This window comes from Hemitrygon akajei, chromosome 13 (assembly GCF_048418815.1).
Source record: "Hemitrygon akajei chromosome 13, sHemAka1.3, whole genome shotgun sequence".
In the NCBI taxonomy this organism is placed as follows: domain Eukaryota; kingdom Metazoa; phylum Chordata; class Chondrichthyes; order Myliobatiformes; family Dasyatidae; genus Hemitrygon; species Hemitrygon akajei.
In genome coordinates this window covers 9,020,736-9,046,310 of record NC_133136.1, presented here as the reverse complement: position 1 = coordinate 9,046,310, position 25,575 = coordinate 9,020,736, and the positions used below count along the sequence as shown (strand labels likewise).

At 42.6% G+C, this 25,575-nt stretch overlaps 1 protein-coding gene across 5 annotated transcripts in view; it reads right to left on the bottom strand.

Annotated features, from left to right (window-relative positions):
• Positions 1-25,575, bottom strand: part of rab27b (RAB27B, member RAS oncogene family) — a 163,245-nt gene that overhangs the window by 26,034 nt on the left and 111,636 nt on the right. For all 5 annotated transcript variants that reach the window (XM_073064106.1, XM_073064107.1, XM_073064105.1 and 2 more), the window contains 2 exons: positions 21,752-21,923; positions 5,532-5,617 (listed from right to left, as the gene is read on the bottom strand). In XM_073064106.1, coding sequence (XP_072920207.1) covers positions 5,532-5,617; positions 21,752-21,904 — 239 coding nt within the window. In that variant the 5' untranslated portion in view covers positions 21,905-21,923. The remainder of the gene's footprint in view (positions 1-5,531; positions 5,618-21,751; positions 21,924-25,575) is intronic.

Sequence of the window (25,575 nt, the reverse complement as noted above, 5' to 3'; positions counted from 1 at the left end):
ACTGAAGTAATGAGGGAGGAGTAGCTCTGAAGGGAATGGGGGGGGCGGGGGTGAAAGAGGAGTGCAGCAGGGATAGGGGATTCCATAGTTAGGGCAGCTGACAGGAGATCCTTTGGACGTGATAAAGACTCCCAGAAGGCATTTTGGCTCCCAGGTGCCAGGTTCAGGGATGTCTTGGAAAGAGTCCACAGCATTCTAAAGGGGGAGGGTGAACAGCTGGAGGTGATGGTACATACTGGTACCAATGACACAGGTAGGAAAAGGGATGAGGTCCTGAAGAGAGAATACAGGGATTTGGGTAGAAAGCTGAAAGTAGGACCTCCAGGGTAGTAATCTCTGGCTTGCTGCATGTGCCACACACCACTGAGGGCAAGAATGGGATGATTTAGCAGATGAATAGGTGCCCAAGGAACAGATGCAAGGAGCGGAGTTTCAGATTTCTGGATCATTAAGATCTCTTCTCAGGTAGGTATGCCCTGTACAAAAAGGATAGGTCACACTTGAACCTGAGGGGGACCAATATTTTTGTGGGCAGGTCTGCTAGAGCCATTGGAGAGGGTTTAAACTAATTTGGCAGGGGGATGAGAACCACAATGATAGGGCTGAAGATGAGGTAGTTGGTTTGCAAGTAGATACACTGAATAGTGAGCCTGTGAAGAAGACAGGCAAATAATGGGGCAAAATTGCAGTCAGTGGGATGAGTTGGAGTGTAACATGGGGGCAAAATCAATTGACAAAGGTGTTGTATTTTAATGTATGCAATATATGAAATAAGATAGATGATCTTGTAGTGTAGTTAGAGATTGTGTGAGCATTACTGAGTCATGGCTGAAAGAAGACCATGACTGGGAGTTTAATATCGAAGTATACACATTGAATTGGAAGGACAGGGAGGTAGGCAGAGGGGGTGGAATAGCTCTGTTGGAAAGAAAAATGAAATTAAATCCTTAGAAAGAGGTGACATAGGATAGTAAAATGTAGAATCCTGTGGACAGAGTTAAAAACCTGCAAGAATAAAAAGATCCCAATAGGAATTGTATACAGGCCTCTAAATAGTAGCTAAGATTTGGGATACAAATTACAACAGGAGATAGAAAGGCACATAAAAAGGAGCAATGTTATGATCGTCATAGGGGAAATTCAATATGCAGGTAAATTGGGACAATCAGACTGGTGCTGGATCCCAAGAGAGGCAATTTGTAAAATGCCTATAAAATAGCTTCTTAGTGTGGCTTATGGTCGAGCCATCTGCTGAATGGCAAATCTGGATTGGGTGTTGTGTAATGAACCAGATTTGATTAGGGACATCAAAGAAGAGGCTGTAATCATAATATGTTAGAATTCACCAAACGGTTTGCCATGCAGAAGATAAGGTCAGGTGTATCAGTATTACAGTGGAGAAAAGGGGTTTGCAGAGGCATGAGAGAGGAGCTGGCCAAAGTTGGTTGGAAGGGGACACTAGCAAGGATGATGTCAGAACAACAATGTCTGTTGTTTCTGGGGACAATTGGGAAGGGTGCGGAATAGGTACATCTCAAAGATGAAGAAGTATTCTAATAGGAAAATGAGGCTGCCGTGGCTGACAAAGGAAGTCAAATATAGCATGATAACAAAGGAGAGGGCATACAATTATAGTAAAAATTAAAGGCACGTTATAGATTGGAATGCTTTTTGAAAACCACAGAGGGCATCTAAAAAAGCCATAAGGGGAGGAAAAAAAATATGAAGGGAAGCTATCAAATAATATTAAAGACGATACCAAATGTTTTTTCAATTATATAAAGAGTAAAAGAGAGAAGTGAGTGGATATTGGAATGCTGGAAAATGAGGCTGGAGGTAGTAATGGGATACAAAGATATGGCAGAGAAATTAATAATTATCTTCCACGAGTCTTGACTGTGCAAGACACTAGCAGTATGCCAGAAAATCAGGTGTGTCAGGGGGCAGAAATGAGTCTTGTTGCAATTACTAAGGAGAAGGTGCTTGGGCAGTTGAAAGGTCTGGAGATAGATAAGTCACATGGACCAGGTGGACTACACCAGAAAGAGGTGGCTGAAGAGCTTGTGGAGGCACTAGTAATGATCTTTCAAGCATCAATAAATTCTGGAATGGTTCCGGAGGACTGGGAAATTGCAAATGTCACTCCACTTCAAAAAGGGAGAGAAGCAGAAGAAAGGAAATTATAGGCCAGTTAGCATGAGGTTGGAACAATTTTAGAATCCATTATTAAGGATGAGGTTATAAGGTACTTGAAGATACATGATAAAAAAAAGGCCAAAGTCAGCATGGTTTCCTTCAAGGGAAATTTTGCCTGATGAATCTGTTGGAATTTCTTGAGGAAATAATGGAAGATAAACAAAGGAGAGTCAGTGGATGTTGTTTACTTGGATTTCCGAAGGCCTTTGACAAGCCATACATGAGGCTGCTTTACAAGATCTGTTATTGCAGGAGAGATACTGGCATAGATAGAAAATTGACCGGCTGGTAGGAGGCGAAGAGTGGAAATAAAGGGAGCCTTTTCTGTTTGGCTGCAGGTGGTGAGTGGTGTTCCACAGGTTGGTTTTGGGTCTGCTTCTTTCCACCTTATACGGTATGTGAATGATTTGAACGATGGAATTGATGGTTTTGTGGCCACGCTTGTGGATAATGCAGAGATAGGTGGAGGAGCAAATAGTGTTGAGAAAGCAGGGAGTCTGAGAAGGACTGAGACAGAATGGGAGAATGGGAAAAATATGACAAATGGAATGAAGCATAGGGAAGTTACGGTCATGCACTTTCATAGAAGGAATAAAGGCACAGACTATTTTCTAAATGTGGAGCAAATTCAAATATTACAGGTGCAAAGGGACTTGGGAATCCTCATGCTGAATTTCCTAAAGATTAACTTGCAAGTTGAGTCAGTGGTGAGGAAGGCAAATGCAATGTTAGCATTCATTTTGAGAGGACTAGAATATAAAAGCAAGTATGTAATGATGAGGCTTCATAAAGCATTATTCAGGTCACACATGGAGTATTATAAGCAGTTTTGGGTCCCTTATCTAAGAAAAGATGTCCTGACATTGGAGATGATCCAGACAATGTTCACAAGAATAATTCTGGGAATGAAAGGGTTAACATTTGAGGAGTGTTTGATTGTTCTGGGCCTGTACGCGCTGGAGTTTAGAAAAATGAGGGGGAATCTTATTGAAACCTATCAAATATTGAAAGGTTTGAATAGAGTGGGTGTGGAGAGGATGTTTGTATAGTTGATGTGCCTAAGATCAGAGGGCACAGACTCAGAATAGAGAGGCATCCATTTAGAACAGAGATGAGGAGAAATTTCTTTAGCCAGAGGGTAGTGAATATGTGGAATTCATTGCAACAGGCAACTGCGGAGGCTACGTCATTAAGTAGATTTAGAGCAGAGGTTGAGAGTTGCTTGATTAGTAAAGGTATTAAAGGTTATGGGGAGAAGGCAGGAGAAGTATGTTGAAATAAATAATAAATCAGCCATGATAAAATGGCAGAACAGACCCAGCAACAAACTGCCAGTTTCTGCTCCTCTATCTTATGAATGGTCCTTCATCAGAAATGAAACAAGGTTGGTTAATTGGTTTACTCTTGTCACAATGAAAAGCTTGTTTTACACACCAACATTCAAAGTTCAAACTACATTTATTATCAAACTAAATATACTAACATGAGATTCATTTTTGTAGGCATTCACAATAAAAAAATGGAAATACAATAGAATCTGTGAAAATCTACACAAAAACAAAGACTGCCAAACAACCAATGTGCAAAAGAAGATAAACTATTTACAAACATCGCCGCTATACGTTCTTCCCCACACTTTAAAGTTATACCTTTCTGCCCTGGAGAAAAAGCCTCTTACTGTCCACTCGGTCTGTGACTCTTATCATCTCGTACACTTTGACCAATGGACCTCTCATCTTCCTTTTCTCCAATGAGAAAAGACCTAGATCTTAGATAGATAGATGTGGAAGCTATGGAGAGGGTGCAGAGGAGATTTACCAGGATGTTGCCTGGTTTGGAGAACAAGTCATATGAAGCAAGGTTAGCAGAGCTGGGACTTTTCTCTTTGGAGCATAGACAAATGAGAGGGGACTTGATAGAAGTCTACAAGATTATGAGAGGCATAGATAGGGTGGATAGTCAGTACCCGTTTCCCAGGGCACCAACAGCAAACACCAGAGGGCTTATGTACAAAATTAAGGGAGGGATGTTTAGGGGAGACATCAGGGGTAAGTTTTTTACACAGAGGGTTGTGAGTGCCTGGAATGACTTGCCAGGGATGGTGGTGGAGGCTAAAACATTAGGGGTATTTAAGAGCCTCTTGGATAGGCACATGGATGAAAGAAAAATAGAGGGTTATGGGGTAGTGTGAAGTTAGTACTTTTTTTAAAGGATTATATGGGTCAGTACAACATGGAGGGCTGAATGGCCTGTACTGTGCTGTAGTGTTCTATGGTTCTATCACTCAACCTATCCTCATGGGACATGCTTTCTAATCGAAACATCATTAGGATGCTATGGTAGTGTAGTGGTTAGCACGGTGTTGTTGCAGCTCGGTGCATTGGAGTTCAGAATTCATTTCTGGCCTCCTCGGTAAGAAAGTTTGTATGTTCTTCCCATGTGCACATGGGTTTCTCCTGGGTGCTCCAAAGATGTACCGGTTAGTATGTTAATTGGTCATCGTGATTAGACCAGGATTAAATTGATTGCAGGATGATGCAGCTCAGTGGGCCGGTTGGGCCTGTTCTGTGCTGTATCTCTAAATAAATTAATAAAATAAACATTACCCTGGGTCTTGATCTAAACCCTTCAACTAATGAAGGCCAACACACCATATGCCTTCTTAACTACCCTATCAACTTGTACTGCAACTTTGAGGGATCTCCTCCCCACTGCCAAGAATTCTGCCTTTAACCCTGATTTCTGCCTTCAACTTTGACACTCCAGGTTTCACGGATTGAACTACAACTGCTACTTCTCAGCCCAGCTCTGCATCCTATAAACATCCCTTTGAAACCCTTGACAACCCCCTAGATTATCCAAATCACTACCAACTTTCATGATGTCTGCAAACTACAAATCTACAAGAAAGCAGCATCCATCATCAAGGATCCCAACAGCCCAGCCGATGCACTTTTCTTACTGCTGCCATCAGGAAAGAGGTAGAGGAGCCTCAGGACCCACACCACCAGGTTCAGTTACTACCACTCCACCACCGGGCTCCTGAACCAATGTGGTTAACTTCACTCACCTCAACACTGAACTGATTCCACAATCTATGGCCACCCTTTTAAGGGCTCCACAACTCGCATTCTCAATATGGATCTCCAGGTTGTATAATATATACATACTTTGATAATAAATGTACTTTGAACTTTGAACAGTCCAGAGCTCTGGTTAACATTATGAGACATGGTTATGTCTTTGTCTAATGGCCTCTGTCTTAGTTTGAGAAAAGTAAATCAATCATTGTACAGAATATAAGGTAACTCCAAAATTATTATCTGAAACATTACCTTTCCTGCCCAGCTGTATCCCACAGCTGGAGATGGATTCTAAGCGGGTTTCCTGTTTTATCATTTGAGCCTCCCACGTGGTGTACCTAAAATGTAAATAAAATCTTTCAGTGGTTTTAATTTGGCAGGTCAAAGATGGCTTGTTGCAGACAACTATTGAAATAAATAATTATCCACATCAACCTATAATTATTAAACACAAGAGATTCTGCAAATGCTGGAAATCCAGAGCATCACATACAAATAGAGGAACTCAGCAGGTTAGACAGCATCTGTCAATATCATCATTATGAGCCATGTCATATAATGTGGTCTTTCCATGACCATGATTGTTCTTGGAAATGTTTTCAACAGCAGTGGTTTGCCATTGCTTTCTTCTAGGCAGTGTCTTTACAAGACAGGTCACCCCAGCCTTTATCAATACTCTTCAGAGATTGTCTGCCTGGCATCAGTGGTTGCATAACCAGGACTTGTGATATGCACCGGCTGCTCATACGACCATCCACCACCTGTTGCCATGGCTTCATGTGACCCTGATCGGGGGGATAAGCAGGTGCTACACCTTGCCCACGGGTGACCTGCAGGTTAATAGAGGGACAGAGTGCCTTACACTTTCTTTCATAGAGACATACCTCCACCCACCATCCATCTATGGAAATGTAAAAATAGTTGGCATTTTGGGCTGAAACTCTTCAACAGGACTGAAAAGGAAGGGGCCAGAATAAAAAAGGTAGGAGAGAAGGAGTACAAGCTAGAAGGTGACAGGTGAAATCTGGTAAGAGGGAAGGGGGGCTGGAGGGAGGAATGAAGTAAGAAGCTGGGAGGTGATAGATGGAAAAGGTAAAAAGGCTGAAGAAGGAGGAATCTGATAGGAGACTAGAATGAATCATGGGAGAAAGGGAAGGAGGAGGGCATCAGAGGGAGGTGATGGGCAGGTGAGGAAAAGAGGGAGGACAGTATGGGGAATAGAAAAAGAGAGAAAGGGAAGGGGTAGAAGTTATTGGAAGTCAGATAAATTGGTGTTCATACCATATGGTTGGAGGCTACCCAGACGGAAAATGAAGAGCTTCCTTTCCAACCTGAAGGCATGAATATCAATCGTAATTGTAGGGGAGGCTGTGGATTGATATGTCAGAATTGGAACCATCATATTTGTAGCCTGGAGATATTGGATGAAAAATGCAGAGACTGCAGGGGAACATTTCCTGTTGGAGTATTTCCGTTTAACCCAGAAGACGGTGCAGTAAAATCAATATCCCCATCCTACTGCCAGAGCAATACTCAGGCTCATTGCAAATTCCTGCACATCTCCCTCATCTGCCTTTGCCCCACCACGACCCCATTCCCGACTGCAGTATTCCTACCACCAGTCACAGACCCATTCTTCTCCTTACCCACCAGATTGACAGCTTTCCTGTCTGTCCCTATTGGCAAGATGGCTCCCTGTGCTGCTGAAGGTCTAGCCACATGCTAATGATGTACAACTCTCAGGATGATTCTGATCAATGATCACAGTTCATGCAGATCCATTCCCACACCTCTATGGCTTAGTTATGTAAACTTTCTTAAAGCAATCTGCAACATCCTTTCTCCTTAAACAGACATTTCAAACAGATTCATCTGTGGAAATACCACAGTAATTTTGGAGAGTTACTACATTGAGTGAAAGGGAGAAGACACTTCCAATAGAAAAATGGATGGCAATCTAAAAGGGAGTGGTTAGATTGATTTTGCAGTAGGTTAAAGGTCAGCGCCACATCATGGGCTGAAGGGCCTGCGCTGTTCTGTAATGGTCAATGTTCTAGAACATAGAACATACAACTTACAGCATACAACAGTACAGCATATTACAGACCATTTGGTCCATAACATTGTGCTGACCTTTCCAAGAGCGAATCTAACCCTTCCCTCCCACATAACCCACCATTTGTCTATCATCCACGTGCTTATTTAACAGTTGATTAATGTACCTGCCTTTATTACCATCCCTGGCAGTGTGTTCCACGCACCCACCACTCTGTACAAAATCTACCTTTGACATCCTCATATACTTTCCTCCAATCACCTTAAAATGGTATTGTATTAACTATTTCCACCCTTGGAAAAAGTTCCTGACTACACACTTGATCATGTTTTATGAACAGCTTTTTCCCCTCTGCCATTTGTTACATCTTGTAACTCCAAAACATATAATTAATTGAAAGGAAAGCAAAGGAGTCCAAAGTGTGCATCTAACTTTACGTTTTCTTTAAGTGGGTGTACATGGTAACGTGATGACGCATGCAATTCATGTATTTATATATTTAACCTGGAATGAATAACTTAAACAAACAAGAATGCTTAATCAACTATATTTACAATATTACTCAAATATTAAATACACAACACTCCTCCCTGCTTAGTTACAATCTCTAATTCAATAGAGAATGCATCTCAACTATATACACAACATACTATATAATATAACTATTATACAGATATCCACAGCATAGTAAATTTCAAATTGTCCAATTCAGGACTAAAGATTTAATCACTGTAAAGGCTTTCTTACTCATGTTGGATAATGTCTTTCCTGACAAGGGAGGTTACTCTGCTTGGCAGGTGAGACGTATGGATGTGAGGACAATCTCAGGTTCTGGGGCATCCTCAGTGGTAGTTCTAGCAGCTGATTCTGAGACTGCAAGAAATTGTTTGTACAGCTCTGGACACCTTTCTTCTCCTTTTCAACTTCTTGTCTTTCTTTTTCTCACCTTTTTCTTCTTCTAGTGAATGTCTCAGCATTTGCTAATTTCTCAAGAATTTAGGCCTTGTTTATCCTCTTCCACTCCTGTAGGACTAAAGTCATCTTCCTTTTTCATTTCCTTTATGTACTTTCTATTGATCGTGGGAAGGTACTTTTAGTTCACTGGAGTATTCTGTTCTTAATCCTCTTACTGCTCCCTCTATGATCTGATCTCTTCCCTTGGCGTCCTCATCCACAACATCATGTGACAAATCCTCTGTTTTCATATCTCCACAGTGAATGACTCTTCATCTCATGTTCTTGATATTTCTTGCTTATTTATTATTATTATTTGTTTGTTTATTTTTTTTCTCAGCTCAAGCTGGTATAACCTGAACTACAGGCACAGCCAAACACACTCATTTGTCAATTGCTAGGAACTTTCGGACAGTTCTAGTGGAGTTTAGTATTGCGGCTTTCTGAAAATTTACATAGATATTGCTGTGTAGTCCTAATTGTTGAATGCTATTGCGTAGTGACTTTGGGATGACACCAGTTGTAGATGTTACTATTGGGACATGTTCATTATCATTATTACTTATTCTTTTTCTTTCACTTTGTCTTTTGCAAACTGGTGGTCTGCTCTGTTGGTGCAGACTTTCATTGATTTTGCTATGGTTATGGAGGTACATGATAAAATAGGCCATAGTCAGCATGATTTCCTCAAAGGAAAATCTTGCCTGACAAATCTGTTGGAATTCTTTGAAGAAGTAACAAGTAGGATAGACAAAGGAGAATCGGTTGATGTTATGTAGTTGGATTTTCAGAAGGCCTTCAACAATATGCCACACATAAGGCTGCCTAACAAGCTATGAGCCCATGGTATTACAGGTAAGATTCCAGCATGGATAAAGCAGTGGCTGATTGGCAGGAGGCAAAGAGTGGGAAGAAAGGAGCCTTTTCTGACTGGCTGCTGGTGACTAGTGGTGTTCCACAGGGGTCTGTGTTGGGACTGATTCTTTTTAGGTTATATGTCAATAATTTGAATAACGGCTTTGTTGCAAAGTTTGCAGGTAATATGAAGACAGGTGGAGGGGCAGGTAGGTTTGAGGAAGTAGAGAAGTTACAGAAGGACTTGGAAAGGTTAGGAAAATGGGCAAAGAAATGGCAGATGGAATACAGTATCTTTGGTAGAAAAAATGAAAAGGTTGATTATTTACTAAATGAAGAGAAAATACAAACAACTGAGATGCAAAAGGACTTGGGAGTCCTTGTGCAGGATTCCCCAAAGGTTTATTTACAGGTTGAGTCTGTGGTGAAAAAGGCAAATGAAATATTAGCATTCATTTCAAGAGGACTAGAATATAAAAGCAAGGAGGTCATGTTGAAACTTCATAAAGCACTGATGAGGCCTCATTTGTAGTACTGTGAGCAGGTTAGGACTCGTTATCTTAGAAAAGATGTACTGAAACTGGTGAGAGTTCAAAGGAGGTTGATGGCTTGTCATATGAAGAACATCTGTTGGCTCTGGGCCTGTATTCAATAAAATTCAGTAGAATGACGGGTGATCTCATTGAAACCTATTGAGTGGTGAAAGGTCTGGATAGAGCCTGAAGACACACAGTCAGTGATTCAGGAACAGCTTCTTCTCATCTGCCAACTGATTTCTGAATGGATATTGAAACCATAAACAGTATCTCACAACTTTTTAATTTCTGTTTTTCCACTACTTATTATTGCATTGTACTGCTCCCACAAAGTTAACAAATTTCACAGCATTTGCTGGAGTTATTAAACTTGATTCTGAACCAGCCTGGCCATTCTCCTCTGACATCTTTCATTAACAAGGCATTAACAAGGTGTAGTGTTAGCCTACTGTTCCAATGACCTAGGTTCAATTCTGATGCTGTTCGTGAGGAATTCATACATTCTCCCCATGGTTTCCTCCCACATTCCAAACAGGTACAGGTTAGTAGGTTAATTGTTCACATGGGTGTCGCTGGCTCTTTGGGCCTGAAGAGCCTGTTACTGTGCTGTATCTAAGATTAGATAAGATTAGCTTTGAAAAAGGATCTAGTGCTTTTATATGAAGAATAAACTCCTCTCAGGCTTCCAGCCGGGTACAGGAATTCATTTTAACAGATGTTTTGATGACAAACTCTGCCACCTTCATCAGGGTTGATGCCTGGGCATGTCTAGTCCGGTGGTACTTGTACCCCTGTCGTGTCTCCCTTCTGATTGGTTAGTCCTCATCCAATCAGGTTTCTGCTGTCCCACCTTGTTTACAATGGAATTCCAGTTCTTACAAATACAAAAAGAAAAATACTGTATATTTAAAAAAAAAGTGAGGTAGTGTCTAAAGATTCAATGTCCATTTAGGAATCGTATGGCAGAGGGGAAGAAGCTGTTCCTGAATCACTGAGTGTGTGCCTTCAGGCTTCTGAACCTCCTTCCTGATGGTAACAGTGAGAAAAGGGCATGTCCTCGGCACTGGGGATCCTTAATAATGGACGCTGCCTTTCTGAGACACTGCTCCCTGATAATGTCCCGGGTACTTTGTAGGCTGGTACCCAAGATAGAGTTGACTAGATTTACAACCATCTGCAGCTTCTTTCGGTGCTGTGCAGTAGCCCCTCCATACCAGACAGTGATGCAGCCTGTCAGAATGCTCTCCACGGTACATTACAAAAGTTTTTGAGTGTATTTGTTGACATGCCAAATCTCTTCAAACTCCTAATTAAGTACAGCTGCTGTCTTGCCTTCTTTATAACTACATTGATATGTTGGGGCCAGGTTAGATCCTCAGAGATCTTGACACCCAGGAACTTGAAACTGCTCACTCTCTCCACTTCTGATCCCTCTATGAGGATTGGGATGTGCTCCTTTGTCTCACCCTTCCTGAAGTTCACAATCAGCTCTTTCGTCTTACTGATGTTGAGTGTCAGGTTGTTGCTGTGACACCACTCTACTAGTTGGCATATCTCACTCCTGTACGCCCTCTCGTCACCACCCGAGATTCTACCAACAATGGTTGTATCAGCAAATTTATAAATGGTATCTGACCTATGCCTAGCCACACAGCCATGTGTATATAGAGTAGAGCAGTGGGCTAAGCACACACCCCTGAGGTGTGCCAATGTTGATCATCAGCAAGGAGGATATGTTTTCATCAATCCACCACAAATTATGGTCTTCCGGTTAGGAAGTCGAGGATCCAGTTGCAGAGGGAGGTACAGAGGCCCAGGTTCTGCAACTTCTCAGTCAGGATTGTGGGAATGATGGTATTAAATGCTGAGTTATAGTCGATGAACAGCATCCTGATGCAGGTGTTTGTGTTGTCTGGATGGTCTAAAGCTGTGTGGAGAGCCATTGAGATTGCATCTGCCGTTGACCTATTGTGGTGATAAGTAAATTGTAATGGGTCCAGGTCCTGCTGAGGCAGGAGTTCAGTCTCGTCATGACCAACCTCTTAAAGCATTTCATCACTGTCGATGTGAGTGCTACTGGGCGGAAGTCATTAAGTCATTATTCTTCTTAGGCATTGGTATAATTGTTGCCTTTTTGAAGCAAGTGGGAACTTTCGCCCATTGCAGTGAGAGGTTGAAAATGTCCTTGAATTCTCCTGCTAGTTTGTTGATACAGGTTTTCAGAGCCTTACCAGGTACTCCATCGGGACCTTCTGCCTTGCGAGGGTTCACTCTCTTTAATGACAGCCTAACATCGGCCTCTGAGACAGAGATCACAGGGTCATCAGGTGCAGCAGAGATCTTCACAGCTGTAGTTGTGTTCTCCCTTTCAAAGCGTGCACAGAAGGTGTTGAGTTCATCTGGTAGTGAAGTATCGCTGCCATTCATGCTATTGGGTTTCGCTTTGAGGGGAGCAATGTCTTGCAGACCCTGCCAGAGTTGCCATGCATCCAATGCCACCTTGAACCTCGTTTAAAATTGTCTTTGTTAAAACTCTTTTCCTCTAGTTTTACTTCAATGGTTTCCTTTACTATATGATCCCAAAGGTCATTCGTGCAGCACAGTAGTTTTGTGCCAATAAAGTCAATCCTATGGCCATTGTGAATGCAATGTTCTACTCACACCAGTTTCTCTGGGTAACCCAAGTGGATACACCTCCTGCTCTCCTTGATGTGGGTTTCCACCGTGCATCCTGTCTGGCTTTTGGGACTGCCCTGGTGGAAGGCAGCCATTGAAATAAAACCAGTACATGGCTGAATGCCTGAGAAGAGTTTATTCTTCAAGATTAGCTTTATTTGCCACATATGCATTGAAACATCAAAACCCACAGTGAGATGCAATGTCTGCATCAAATCAAATCAGTAAGAATTGTACTAGGCACCCCACAAGTATTTCCATGCTCCTGCTGCCAACAGAGCTAACTAACCCCAACTGTACGTCTTTGGTAGGAAACCCGAGCATCCAGAGGAAACCCATGCTGTTAAGGGTAGAAAGTTCAAAATGCTTACAGGCAGCAGTGGGAATTTGACCCCGATCTGTGATGACTTGATGCTGTAAAGCCGAGGTGTCGAACTCAATTGCACATGGGGCCAAAACTCAAAGCACACTTTAGGTCGCGGGCCGAACAGGATAAACATTTATTGAACACACTAAAACTAAACATTTTTTGAACATAAATATGAATAAAAACAGACAGGAATATTATTCCAGAAAAAATAAACTAAAACTTTAAATAACTTAAATATTTTGCTCTCCATAAAAATATCTCCTGTCAGTATTATACAAGTTAGAAATATGAGCATGCTGCAAAAAAACCCTGAAAATATAAATAAAATTTGTGCTTTTCAGCAAAAGTTAAAACAACAACAAATCAAAACACTCAGTTTTCTTTGCTCTTATGCCGTTTTGTCAGAGCTGGATGCTTGGCATCTTTTCTTGGCAATAAGTTCGTTTAGGTTTGGTGTAAGGTTCTGTGTTGTGGAGATTCTCAGGATGGACTGCAGGTGTTCATCAGTGAGACGACTCCTGTGTGATGTTTTGTTAATCTTCATCACCGAGAAAAGCTTCTCACACAGATATGTGCTACCAAACATGCACAAGGTTCGATCCGCATGTAGACGAAGCTGAGGCATTGCTTCAGGAATGGAGCGAATAAACTGTACGGGCCCTGCAGTGTCGTACTTTGCCTTTGTGTCCCATTACACTGCAGCTCTATCAGCTCCATCTGAATCTGTACAGGTGCAGTTTCCACGTCGACGGCAAATGGGTTGCAAAGCAGCACGAAATTAATTTTTTGTGCTTCAAAGTCACCAAAGCGCCGTGCGAACTCAGTGCGAAGTGCGCTCAGTTTATCAGCAAAGTGCGCATTTGGGAACATCATTGCACCGACCTGGTTCAACATTACTTGGCAACAGGGAAAATGAGGCAAGTTGCACTGGTGCATTTGTGTCTCCCATAAGAGCAGCTTCACTTGAAATGCCTTCACTGCATCATACATGTCAGTGATCATGCGGTCACGTCCCTGGAGCTGAAGGTTTAAGACGCCTATCGGCAGCTGTTGTGCTGCATTATGGGATCTGTAGTTTGTGTGTTATCAGTGCTTCATATCGCCGGGCCATTAATAATTAAAATAATAGATCTATCTAAAATGATCTCGCGGGCCGGATATAATTGTACGCCGGGCCGGATATGGCCCGCGGGCCTTGTGTTTGACACCTATGCTGTAAAGTAAAGCGCTAACTGCCACAAGTCTAAAAGCAGAGAGAAAATGTGGCAGAGGTAAACAATAAAATGCAAAATCATAGCGAGGCAGATTGTGAGATCAAGAGTCCATCTTATCATACTGGGGAGCAATTCAACAGTCAGGTAACGGTGGGACAGAAGCTGTCCTTGAGCCGAGAATTATATATATACTTCAAGGCTTTTGTATCTTCTGTCCACAGTTTTTCTCTCGGGGTTGGGGAATCAAGAACTAGATTAATATCGGTACTGGGAGTTAGTTTTCTCATTTTTATTGATTTATTCATTCATTCATTTATTTAGATGTAGCATGGAATAGGTCCTTCTGGATCTTTATGCCACCCAGCAGTCCCACAGTTTAATCCTAGTTACATTACGGGACAATTAACAATGACCAATTTACCTACTAATCAGCACATTTTTGGACTATGGGAGGAAACCTGGAGGAAACACAAGCTGTCATGGGGAGAATGTACAAACTCCTTTCAGACAGCTGCAGGAATTGAACCTGGGTTGCCCGTACTGTAAAGCGTTGTGCTAACCACTACACTACCATGCTGCCCTTTATTATTGTCTCACACACACTGTGAAAAGCTTGTCTTGCACACTGTTCATATAGACCAATTCATTACACCGCACATTGAACTAGAATAAGGCAAAACAAGAACAGAATTCAGAATAAAGTGGAAAAGTGCAGTGCAGGTAAACAATAAAGTACAAGACCATAACAAGGTAGATTGTGAGGTCAAAAGTCCAACTTGTCGTACAGCATCCGGACGGTAGTTGTTGCAGACCCCCTCCCCAGTAATTGCTAGGCAGAAAACAAGTGGTATTATGGTTGACAGCACATTTCTGCAGCTTTGATGGACTCAGGGTCTGGACTATGTACGCGGTATATTTTATAGATAGCTGTGTTTTACTGATATCCTGTATGTGCTTGCTATCTTGTATGTGCGAGGACTAGGCCTCCCGTTCTGGTGTCGCCTATTTACAGCCAAGAGAGAGGCATCAGAGCTGTGGTACGCTACCAGGGGCGTTGTGGCACGGTATTCAGGCTGGAGTTGGTGCTACCCCCCCCCCCCCCCCCCAGTGTTTGCTTGGCAGAAGACGAGCCCCGTTGTGGTTGTCGGCAGGTTTCTGCCACTTGGGTCAGGACTTTTTAATTGCACGGCTGTATCTTAATGAAATCGTTATGCGCTTGCTATCTCGTATGTGCTTTGTGCTGTGTGACTGTTGGTAATGTGCTCTGCACCTGGGCCCGGAGCAAACACTGTCTCATTTGGCTGCATTCATGAGTATTCATATATGGCAGAATGACAATTAAACGTGAATTCAATTGAAGAGGTCCAGTCAAGAGTATGACAACTGGGTTATTAATGATTAAAAATTAATTTTCAGTGCAGGCTTATAGCAAGGTAAATGCCTGTGCTAATATAAAGCTCACATGGATTGTGAATAGAACAAACTTTATGCAGTGTGTAATGGTTGTGAACACCTTATGATGAAATTCACCATGGGTAACGTCAGGAGATTTCTTATGGTTTTCCAGGTATAGACATCTACACTACATCACATTCTCTTCTGGGAGCTTTATGTAAACTGAGACAGGAAAATGTCTCAATTCACATTCATATTTTAAAATAACCATACTGATGTTCTTTAAGGTAGTCATAACCCAAGGGAGTAATGAGGATAAGATCCCATTATCTATTAAATGCTCCCAATGGAGTGCATCTCAAATAGCCTCTCATAAGCAAGAGCAGCTCCCGGCCTTCACGTGTGGCTTAGCTACTAAGCCCAATGGAACCATCTCTACTGACTGGAGAAGGGGAAAAGGTGGGCTACTGGGGCTTTAAAACCAGCATCACCTTAAAACCAGTGGCTTTGGCCAAATGGGGGTCATCAGGATATGGCTGGCAGCTCATTGAGGAGAGGGAAATCTCTGATCTCAAACCTCTGCTGCCTTGCAGCTATACCCACTCATGGGAAAGGCTTCGGGAGGAAACCCCAATGAAGAATCTGCAGCTGAATCACCCAAGGAAGCCCAATGTTGAGTTCAATGCTGAATGGTAACTTCTGTGATGCCAGTGGTGCCAAACTGTATCGATCGCTGCCGCTTCTTTGAACTCATCAGCTGCGTGGAGAGAGGGAGCCTGCTGCCAGGGCAACAGCTTGCTCTCTATATCATTTTACCCTGGCTTGTGTATTAAATATAGAAGTGAGGTGCAGCATCCATAGTGGACTTCATCCAACAGAGGACCTCTCTCAAAACTGTACTGAAATATTTGAGGCCTGGCAACCTTTTATTCAATATTTTCATATGATTTGATTTATTGCTCTTCCAGTTACTTTCTCGAAACGTTGGATTTGATAAGAAAGTCTCTCTTTTTTCTTGCTTTCACTCCCAGTATGAGCTGCCCAGTTCCTTTTTTTTTCCATTTTGTTTTTTTTTGTTTACTGGGGTTTTTTATGTACATAAAAATTATAAAAGTTTCTTTATCTTATTTCTTCTTTTCATGGAATGATAAGAGGAAAATCAATGAGCTTAATCTTTATTATATACTATTAGATTAATACTATGTACAGTCTTGATAATGTTTATTTTACCTTTTATATAAACTTATCGATATAGATATTTGAGATAATTCTCCTCTTGTCTATATATATGTACTTTTTTTCTAATGAATAAAGAGATTGATAAAGAAAAGAAAATAAATATTTGAGGCCATCTATCCAAAGAATTATGGGAGAGCAAGATTTGCATTGCAAATTTGGGAATAATGGAAGTTCTTCTATTACCATTTCTTAGGGATAACGAGGCAAATTGTTATGGCATTGATATAATCCATGTTCCATGAATGGATAAAAAGGGCCACAGCTGACAGAGTCCTGAGCACCATAGACTATTTTATAAATGCAGAGAAAATTAAAAAATCTGATGTGCACTCCTTCTGCACAATTACCTAATGGTTAATTTGCAGGTTGAGTTGGTGGTGAGGAAGGCAACTGCAATATTAGCATTCATTTCGAGAGGATTAGAATACAAAAGCAAGGATATAACATTGAAGCTTTATAAGGTGCTGGTGAGGCCTCATTTAAGACCATAAGATATAGGAGCAGAGCCAGGCTATTCGGCCCATCGAATCTGCTCTGCCATTCAATCATGGCTGATCCAATTCTTCCAGTCATCCCCACTCCCCTGCCTTCTCCCCATACCCTTTCATGCCCTGGCTAATCAAGAACAGATTTCTGCCTTAAATGCGCTCAATGTCTTGGCCTCTACAGCCGCTCGTGGCAACAAATTCCACAGAGTTGCCACCCTCTGAGTAAAGTAATTTCTCCACATCCCAGTTCTAAATGGACGTCCTTCAATCCTGAAGTTGTGCCCTCTTGTCCTAGAATCCCCTACCATGGGAAATAACTTTGCCATATCTAATCTGTTCAGGCCTTTTAACATTCAGAATGTTTCTATGAGATCCCCCCCTCATTCTCCTGAACTCCAGGGAATACAGCCCAAGAGCTGCCAGACATTCCTCATACAGTAACCCTTTCATTCCTGGAATCATTCTTGTGAATCTTCTCTGAATCCTCTCCAATGTCAGTATATCCTTTCTAAAATAAGGAGCCCAAAACTTCACACAACACTCTGATTGTGGTTTCACGAGTGCCTTAGAGCCTCAGCATCACATCCCTGCTCTTATACTCTATACCTCTAGAAATGAATGCCAACATTGGATTTGCTTTCTTCATAACCGACTCAACCTAAAGGTTAACCTTTAGGGTATCTTGCATAAGGACTCCCAAGTCCCTTTGTATCTCTACATTTTGAATTCTCTCCCCATCTAAATAATAGTCTGCCAGTTTATGTCTTCCACAAAAATGCATGACTATACACTATCCAACATTGTATTTCATTTGCTACTTCTTAACCCATTGCCCTAAACCAGCTAAGTCTCTCTGCAGGCTCTCTGTTTCCTCAACACTACCTGCTCCTCCACCTATCTTTGTAGCATTGGCAAATTTAGCCACAAATTCATTAATCCCATAGACCAAATCATTGACATACATCGTAAAAAGCAGCAGTCCCAACACCGACCTCTGTGGAACTCCACTGGTAACCAGCAGCCAACCAGAATAGGATCCCTTCATTCCCACTCTCTGTTTTCTGCCAACTAGCCAATGCTCCACCCATGTTAGTCTGAAAATCCAAATACACTACATCTATTACATCTCCTTTGTCTACCCTGTTTGTAATTTCCTCAAAAAATTGCAGTAGGTTAGTCAGGCAGGATTTTCCTTTCAGGAAACCATGCTGGCTTTGGCCTATTTTGTCAGATGCCTTCAGGTACTCCATAATCTCATCCCTAACGATTGATTCCAACAACTTCCCAACCACTGATGTCAGGTTGACAGACCTACAGATTTCTTTCTGCTGCCTCCCACCCTTCTTAAATAGCAGAGTAACATTTGCAATTTTCCAGTCATCTGGTACAATGCCAGAATCTATCAATTCTTGAAAGATCATTGTTAGAGCCTTTGCAATCTCTGAAGCTACTTCCTTCAGAACCTAAGGGTGCATTCCATCAGGTCCAGGAGATTTCCCCACCCTCAGACCATTATGCTTCCTTGGCACATTCTCAGTCATAATTTTCGCTGCACATACTTCACCTTCCTGACATTCCAGAATGTCCAAATGTCAGGTATACTGCAGATGTCTTTTCCATTGTGAAGACTGATGCAAAATACACATTCAGTTCCTCTGCCATCTCTGCATTTCTCATTATGATATCTCCCATGTCATTTTCTATTGGTCCTATATCTACTCTCAACTTTCTTTTACCCTTTATATATTTATATACTCCAAATATATTTGGAATATTGTGAGTAGATTGTGGCGCATTATCTAAGAAAGGATGTGCTGACATTGGAAAGGGTTCAAAGAAGGTTCACAAAAAATGATTCTGGGATTGAAAAGCTTATCATATGAGGAGTGTTTGTTGGCTCTGGGCCTGTACTCACTGGAATTCAGAAGTATGAGGGGTGACCTCATTGAAACCGATCAAATATTGAAAGGCCTAGATAGAGTGGATGTGGAGAGGATTTTTCCTGTCATGAGTGAATCTGGGACTAGAGGGCACAGGCTCAGGAACAGAGGGGTGTCAATATAAAACAGAGATAAGGAAGAATTTCTTCAGCCAGAGGATAGTGAATCTGTGGAATTCATTGTCGGTGATGGCTGTGGAAGCCAAATCATTGAGTATATTTAAAGAGGAGGTTGATAAGTTCTTGATTAGTCAGGGTGTCAAAGGTTACGGGGAGAAGGCAGAAGAATGGGGTTGAGAGGGATAATAAATCATCCGTGATGGAATGGCGGAGCAGACTCGATGGGCTGAATGGCGTAATTGTCCTATGGTCTATTTCCAACAAGAGTCTAAATACCAACTGTGGCCATTCACTGAGGTTAAGACTCTCATCTTTTGTTCTTTCTTGTCCAATTTTATAAGCAGCGAGTGTTGAACCATCTTTCTGGACACTGCCAATTATCAGAGAACATAGATCAATATAGCACTGCATAGGCCATTCCGCCCACAATATTTTGCCAACCTTGTGAACTACTTTAAGAACAGTCTCACCTTTCCCTCCCACATAGCCCTTCATATTTTCTTTCATCCATGTGCCTGTCTAAGAGGTTCTTAAATGCCCCTTTTGTACCTGTGTTTACCACCACCCCTGGCAGCATGCTCCACCAACATCCTCTGTGTAAATAAATCTATCTCCAACATTCCTTCTATGCTTTCCTCCCAACACCTTAAAATTATGCCCTCCTGTATTACCAATTTCAGCCCTGGGAAAATGTCTGTTATTTCTTATTTTAACTTAAGAGTTTTTTTTAATATATTGCAATGCTATGCTGCGCAAAACAACCAACTTCACAATTTCAGTGATAATAAACCAGATTCTGATTCCGATTCCCAGTCCTTTCTGCTTGCAAACCCCTCGATACCCTTAGTGAATGATCACCTTTCCCTGTTCTGAAAGCTCCCTGTAGACCAGTCCAGTCAATCCCACCCCTTTTCCATTACACCTAACCTAAATAATGCTCTTCCTCAGCTTATACAATAGAACATTAACCCGGCACAGCATCGTAGCGATTAGCATAATGCTTTATAACATGAGCTCTGTGTTCAATTCCCGCCATTGTCTGTGAGGGGCTTGTCCACTTTCTTTGTGACAGCATGATTTCCTCCGGGTGCTCGAGTTTCCTCCCACATTCCAAAGACATACGGGTTAGAGTTAGTGAGTTGTGAATCATGACGACACTTGCAGGTTGCCCCAGCACATCCTTGGTCTGTGTTGGTCATTGATGCAAACAATGCATATGATTCTATGTTTTGATGTTTATGTGACAAATGAAGATAATCTTTAATTTTTAACCCGGTTGTAAAACCTGATTGATTCTGTTTCCTCCATTTTTATAAGCAATGGTTCTTGGACCACTTTTTAGTGTAGTTTCGATCTGTCTGTGTACTGTCTAATTAGTTGACAATCTTATGATAAAATCAAAATATAGCTTTTTTTTGTCATTTACTTGAAGATATAGCACAGAACAATGAGCTGCCTTGCACAGTTATGCACCTATTTAAACCTAGCTTAATCATGGGGCAATTTACAACTACCAATTAACCTACAAACCAGTATGTCTTTGGACCATGGGAGGAAATCAGAGCACCTGAAAGAAACTCACTTGCTTATGGAAAGATGTACAAACTCCTTACAGAGGATATTGGAATTGAACTCTGAACCTCGATGCCCTGAGCTGTAATAGCATGATGCTAACTGTTACGCTACCATGGCCCCTCAAGTACATTTAGTTACATCTTCCTTCTTTAATCTAGATTTTGGCATTTCAGGTTGAGTATTCCTTAACAGAAATTCCAAAATCAGAAAACATTCAAAATCCGAAATTCTGTTGAGCACCGACATGTGATCACAAATGGAAAATTCCACAAGGTGCTGGAAAAGTTCCCAGGCAAAGCACAGGTATGAAGTGATATGAAGATCTCGATCGTGTATTGAAAGAGTGGATTCATCAGTGTCAGAGTGAGCACGTGCCACATAGTGGTATGCTGATCATGAAACAAGCAAACATCTATCACGATGCAACGAAACTGAAAGTAATTGTGAATATTCAACAGGATGGTTGCAAAACTTTAAGAAAAGGCACGGCATTAAATTTTTAAAGATTTGTGGTGATAAAATGACTGCTGATCATGAAGCAGCAGAGAAATTTAGTGATGAGTTTGCCAAGATCATTGCTGATGAGAGTCTAGCACACCGAACAGCTGTTCTGTACATACTGTATGTGTGATGAACAAGTGTAAGAGAAAGACTGCTGACCAGAAGCACATAAATTCAGAAACAGAAATGATAGCGATCCCAAGCTATCTCATTATATAGTGCCCATTAAAAACTACTCACTCCCCTTGGAAGTTTTCTTTTTTTTTTACAACATTGAATCACGGTGAATTTAATTTGGCTTTCTTTGACACTGATCAACAGAAAAAGACTTATCGAGTCAAAGTGAAAACGAAGCTTTACAAAGTGATCTAAATTAATTACAAATATAGAACACTTTGTAGAGATTTGTTTTCATGGAGGTGGGTGTGAATACTTTTTATAGGCACTGTATATTTCAAAATCCAGAAAATTTCAAAATCCTAAGCACTTCTGGTCCTAAGCATTTCAGATATTCGATTACACCTGGAACAGTGGGAAAATAAGCAATTACTTACCAGTCTCTTTTCCCGGAAGTCAATCCCGACTGTGGTGACAAACTTGGGGTTGAATTTATTCTCTGTGTACCTATAGAGAAAGGTGGTCTTGCCAACCCCTGTATCTCCGAGAGCTAGAAGCTTGATCAGATAATCGTAGTCCCCATCAGTCATAGTGCTAGCCTCGTTAATCCTGTACAAAGCAAGTCAGAAAGTACTGGTGTTGAGAAACAGAATACTTCAATGCAAGACAGAACATTCATTCTTTAGCATTCATCCTTATATTCATTAATAAATACGATGGATTTGATTCATAGGGACACATCAGGACCAGTACATTTTGGCCCAACTAAACAGCTGCCAAAATTAGCTGAAGCTTCATGGAAAGAGTTTTAAAAAAAGTGATAAACTACTCTCGAACTGAGAAACAACTTCTGTGTTTAAATAAAATAGAAAACAAGTTAAAATGCTACCAATACCTCTACAGTACTATAAAACTGTGCATTAGGTTCTAATAGTTATTGAGGAAAGAATTCATTCGCTGTGTTCTTTTGATTGACTGTAAATGAACAAAATCAGTGCAGACTCCTGGTGCAGAAATGGACTGCCTACATACAATGCCTTTGCATCCTCCAAACCTTCATTTTCATTGTAACATTCGAGATGACATGGAGGAAGGTAGAAGATTGGGTTTGGGAGGGAAAATGATGGAATGGCAGGTGGGCCAGATGAGCTAATTCTGCTCCTATATCTTATAGTCTAACAGTCAAAGATTCAGGAATAGCTTCTTCTCCTCTACCATCAGATTTCTGAATGGATGTAAGACTTATGAACACCACCTCACTGCTTTTTTTTCTCTCTTTTTGCACTATTTCTATAACCTTTTTTAAATATAAATATAGTAAATGTAATTTACAGTTTTTATTATATGTATTGCAATGTACTGCTGCAATGCATAACAACAACATTTCATGAGATATGCTGATATTAAACCTGATTCTGTTTCTGATTGTCAATACCTTTGTAATTCCTAACTTGTTGAAGTAGTGAAATCATTTCATTTTCACTCCTGGCCATTTCTGGCATCTCCAAGCCTGAAAGCTTGAAACCACAGTGAGCAAAACGGTTCTGAATTGCCTTGTTGCTTATTTCTCGCCAACCATCGGTGGCAATCATCACTGTGTTTTGAACTCAAAGACACATAGCTGAAGCTGTTTAAAAACTGATCACTCTAAGCTTGGTGTAGTGTTTAACAGTCACACACATGCACACAACAAACGTTAGTTAGAAACTGTTCAGCACCAGTCTCCTGCCCCAGTTAAGCAGCATAATAGTCCAAATAAATGAAGGAAAGCCCGGATATTTTCTCTATTTAGTTTTTTGTTCTTTTAAGAGATCTCCCAAATAAATGACTGCCCCAATTAACCAATTATCTGGAATCCACTGTAATTACAAATTTCACTTGCTGACAAAGATATACGGTCACTTGCCCTAGGAGCTACAATTTTTTTCAGATAGAGGAGAGGGCATGGTACACCCTGCCAGGGATGGTGGTAGAGGCAGAATAGGAGGGGGTGATGTCAGTGGTCAGGGTTTTACACAGAGTGGTGGGTGCATGGCTTGTCGGGGTAAGGCACACCTGAGAACGTGAGCTGGGGTGAGGCACACTGAGAACGTGAGCTGGGGTGAGGCACACCTGAGAACGTGAGCTGGGGTGAGGCATACTGAGAACGTGAGCTGGGGTGAGGCACACTGAGAACGTGAGCTGGGGTGAGGCATACTGAGAACGTGAGCTGGGGTGAGGCACACCTGAGAACGTGAGCTGGGGTGAGGCACACCTGAGAACGTGAGCTGGGGCGAGGCATACTGAGAACGTGAGCTGGGGTGAGGCATACTGAGAACGTGAGCTGGGGTGAGGCACACTGAGAACGTGAGCTGGGGTGAGGCACACCTGAGAACGTGAGCTGGGGTGAGGCATACTGAGAACATGAGCTGTAGAAACCAGGAAAGCGAGTCCACAGGTTGTGGAATCAGTTTAGTGTGAGTGAAGTTATCCATGCTGGTTAAGGAGCCTGATGGGTCAGGGGTAATAACTGTTCCTGAACCTGGTGGTGAGCGTTCTGAGGTTCCCGTACCAACTTGCTGATGGCACCGTGCCTCAGTGGTGGGGGTCCCTGATGATGGATGCTATCTTCCTGTGCCAGTGCTCCCTGTAGATGTCCTATTGCTGCAGGGTTTATTTTTACATACTTCTTTGAACAAAGTTATAACATCAGTAGTTCTCCAATTATATGCCTCAATTCCCTCAAAATGGGGGTGTAACATTATTTCTCTCTCCATAAACGATTCACATCTTAATTTCTTTATCCATTTTGCCCCCAAACTCTCTGAGCCAGGTCTTTGACTGATTGTGGCGAGCCACTTCCTAGCGCACTCGAACCGGCTCACAAATAGCCAGCGCGCCGGCACAAAGGCCAGTCCCAAAAGGGCGCCAGGTCTGCTTCACCAACAAAGGGAAAAGCCCCGGCGGGACTGAGAATACGTGCCCCCTACAGCATCTGCGCCCGGGGAGGGTGGGATCAGGGAGGCTTTAAAGCAAGGCCACGAAGTTCGAATAAAATCTTTTTTAACTGCAGTTTACCAACTCCATGTCGTTATTTCAGCGCTGCGTGTAGCACACCGCTACAATTGGTGACCCCGATGGCCCAAACGATATTTGGACCAGAGATGAACGACGCCGCATCTGTTCATGCAGTTTCATTAAAACTGCCAAGCTTCTGGACGCTGCGACCTCACCTATGGTTCCAGCAAGCAGAAGCCCAATTCCACGTTCGGCAGATAACTTCAGAGGACACATGTTACTACTACGTGGTGAGCTCCCTCGACCAGGAAACAGCCGCCCAGGTTGAGGAGTTCATACAGTCGCCCCCAGTGGACGGCAAATACACGGAATTCAAAGCCGTGCTAATAAGGACTTTCAGACTCTCACGGCGCGAGCGGGCTGCCCATTTACTGCACCTGGATGGTTTGGGGGACAGGCCACCGTTGGCTTTGATGAATAAGATGCTGTCCCTGGCTGGAGGACACAAGCCCTGCCTCATGTTTGAGCAGGCATTCCTGGAGCAGCTGCCTGAGGACATACGCCTGCTGCTGTCCGATGCGGATTTCAGCGACCCCCGGAAGGTGGCAGCCCGGGCGGACTTGTTGTGGAACGCCAAGAAGGAGAGTGGGGCATCCGTCACACAGATCACCAGGCCACGCTCCCAGCAGCAAACCAGACCTGGCCAGGCCACAGAGCCTGCTAACCCCAGAGGCAGGGGTGAGGAGACCAATGAACAATGCTGTTTCTACCACAGCGGTGGGGCGCAGAAGCCCGCCGCTGTCGCTCGCCCTGCAAGTTCCTGGGAAACACCAGGGCCAGCTGCCGCTGATGGCTACGGCAGCTGGCCATCGGGATAGCCTCCTGTATGTGTGGGACAAGAGGTCGGGACGCTGTTTTTTGGTCGACACCGGTGCCGAGATCAGCGTCTTACCTCCGACGGGTTACGACATCTGCAACAGGGCACCGGGTCCCACCCTGAGGGCCGTGAATGGCAGCACAGTGTGGACCTACGGCACCCGTACGGTGCAGCTACAGTTCGGCTCCAGCTGGTTCACGTGGGACTTCACACTGGCCGCCGTAGCCCAACCGCTTCTGGGTGCGGATTTTTTGCGGGCTCACAGCCTGCTGGTCGACCTGCCGAGGCAGAGGCTGGTCCACGCCGAGACCTTTCAGACGTTCTCCCTGGGAGAACGTCTCCCAGTTGCCAGCCCCTCACCTCGACTCCATCACGCTGTCCGACAAC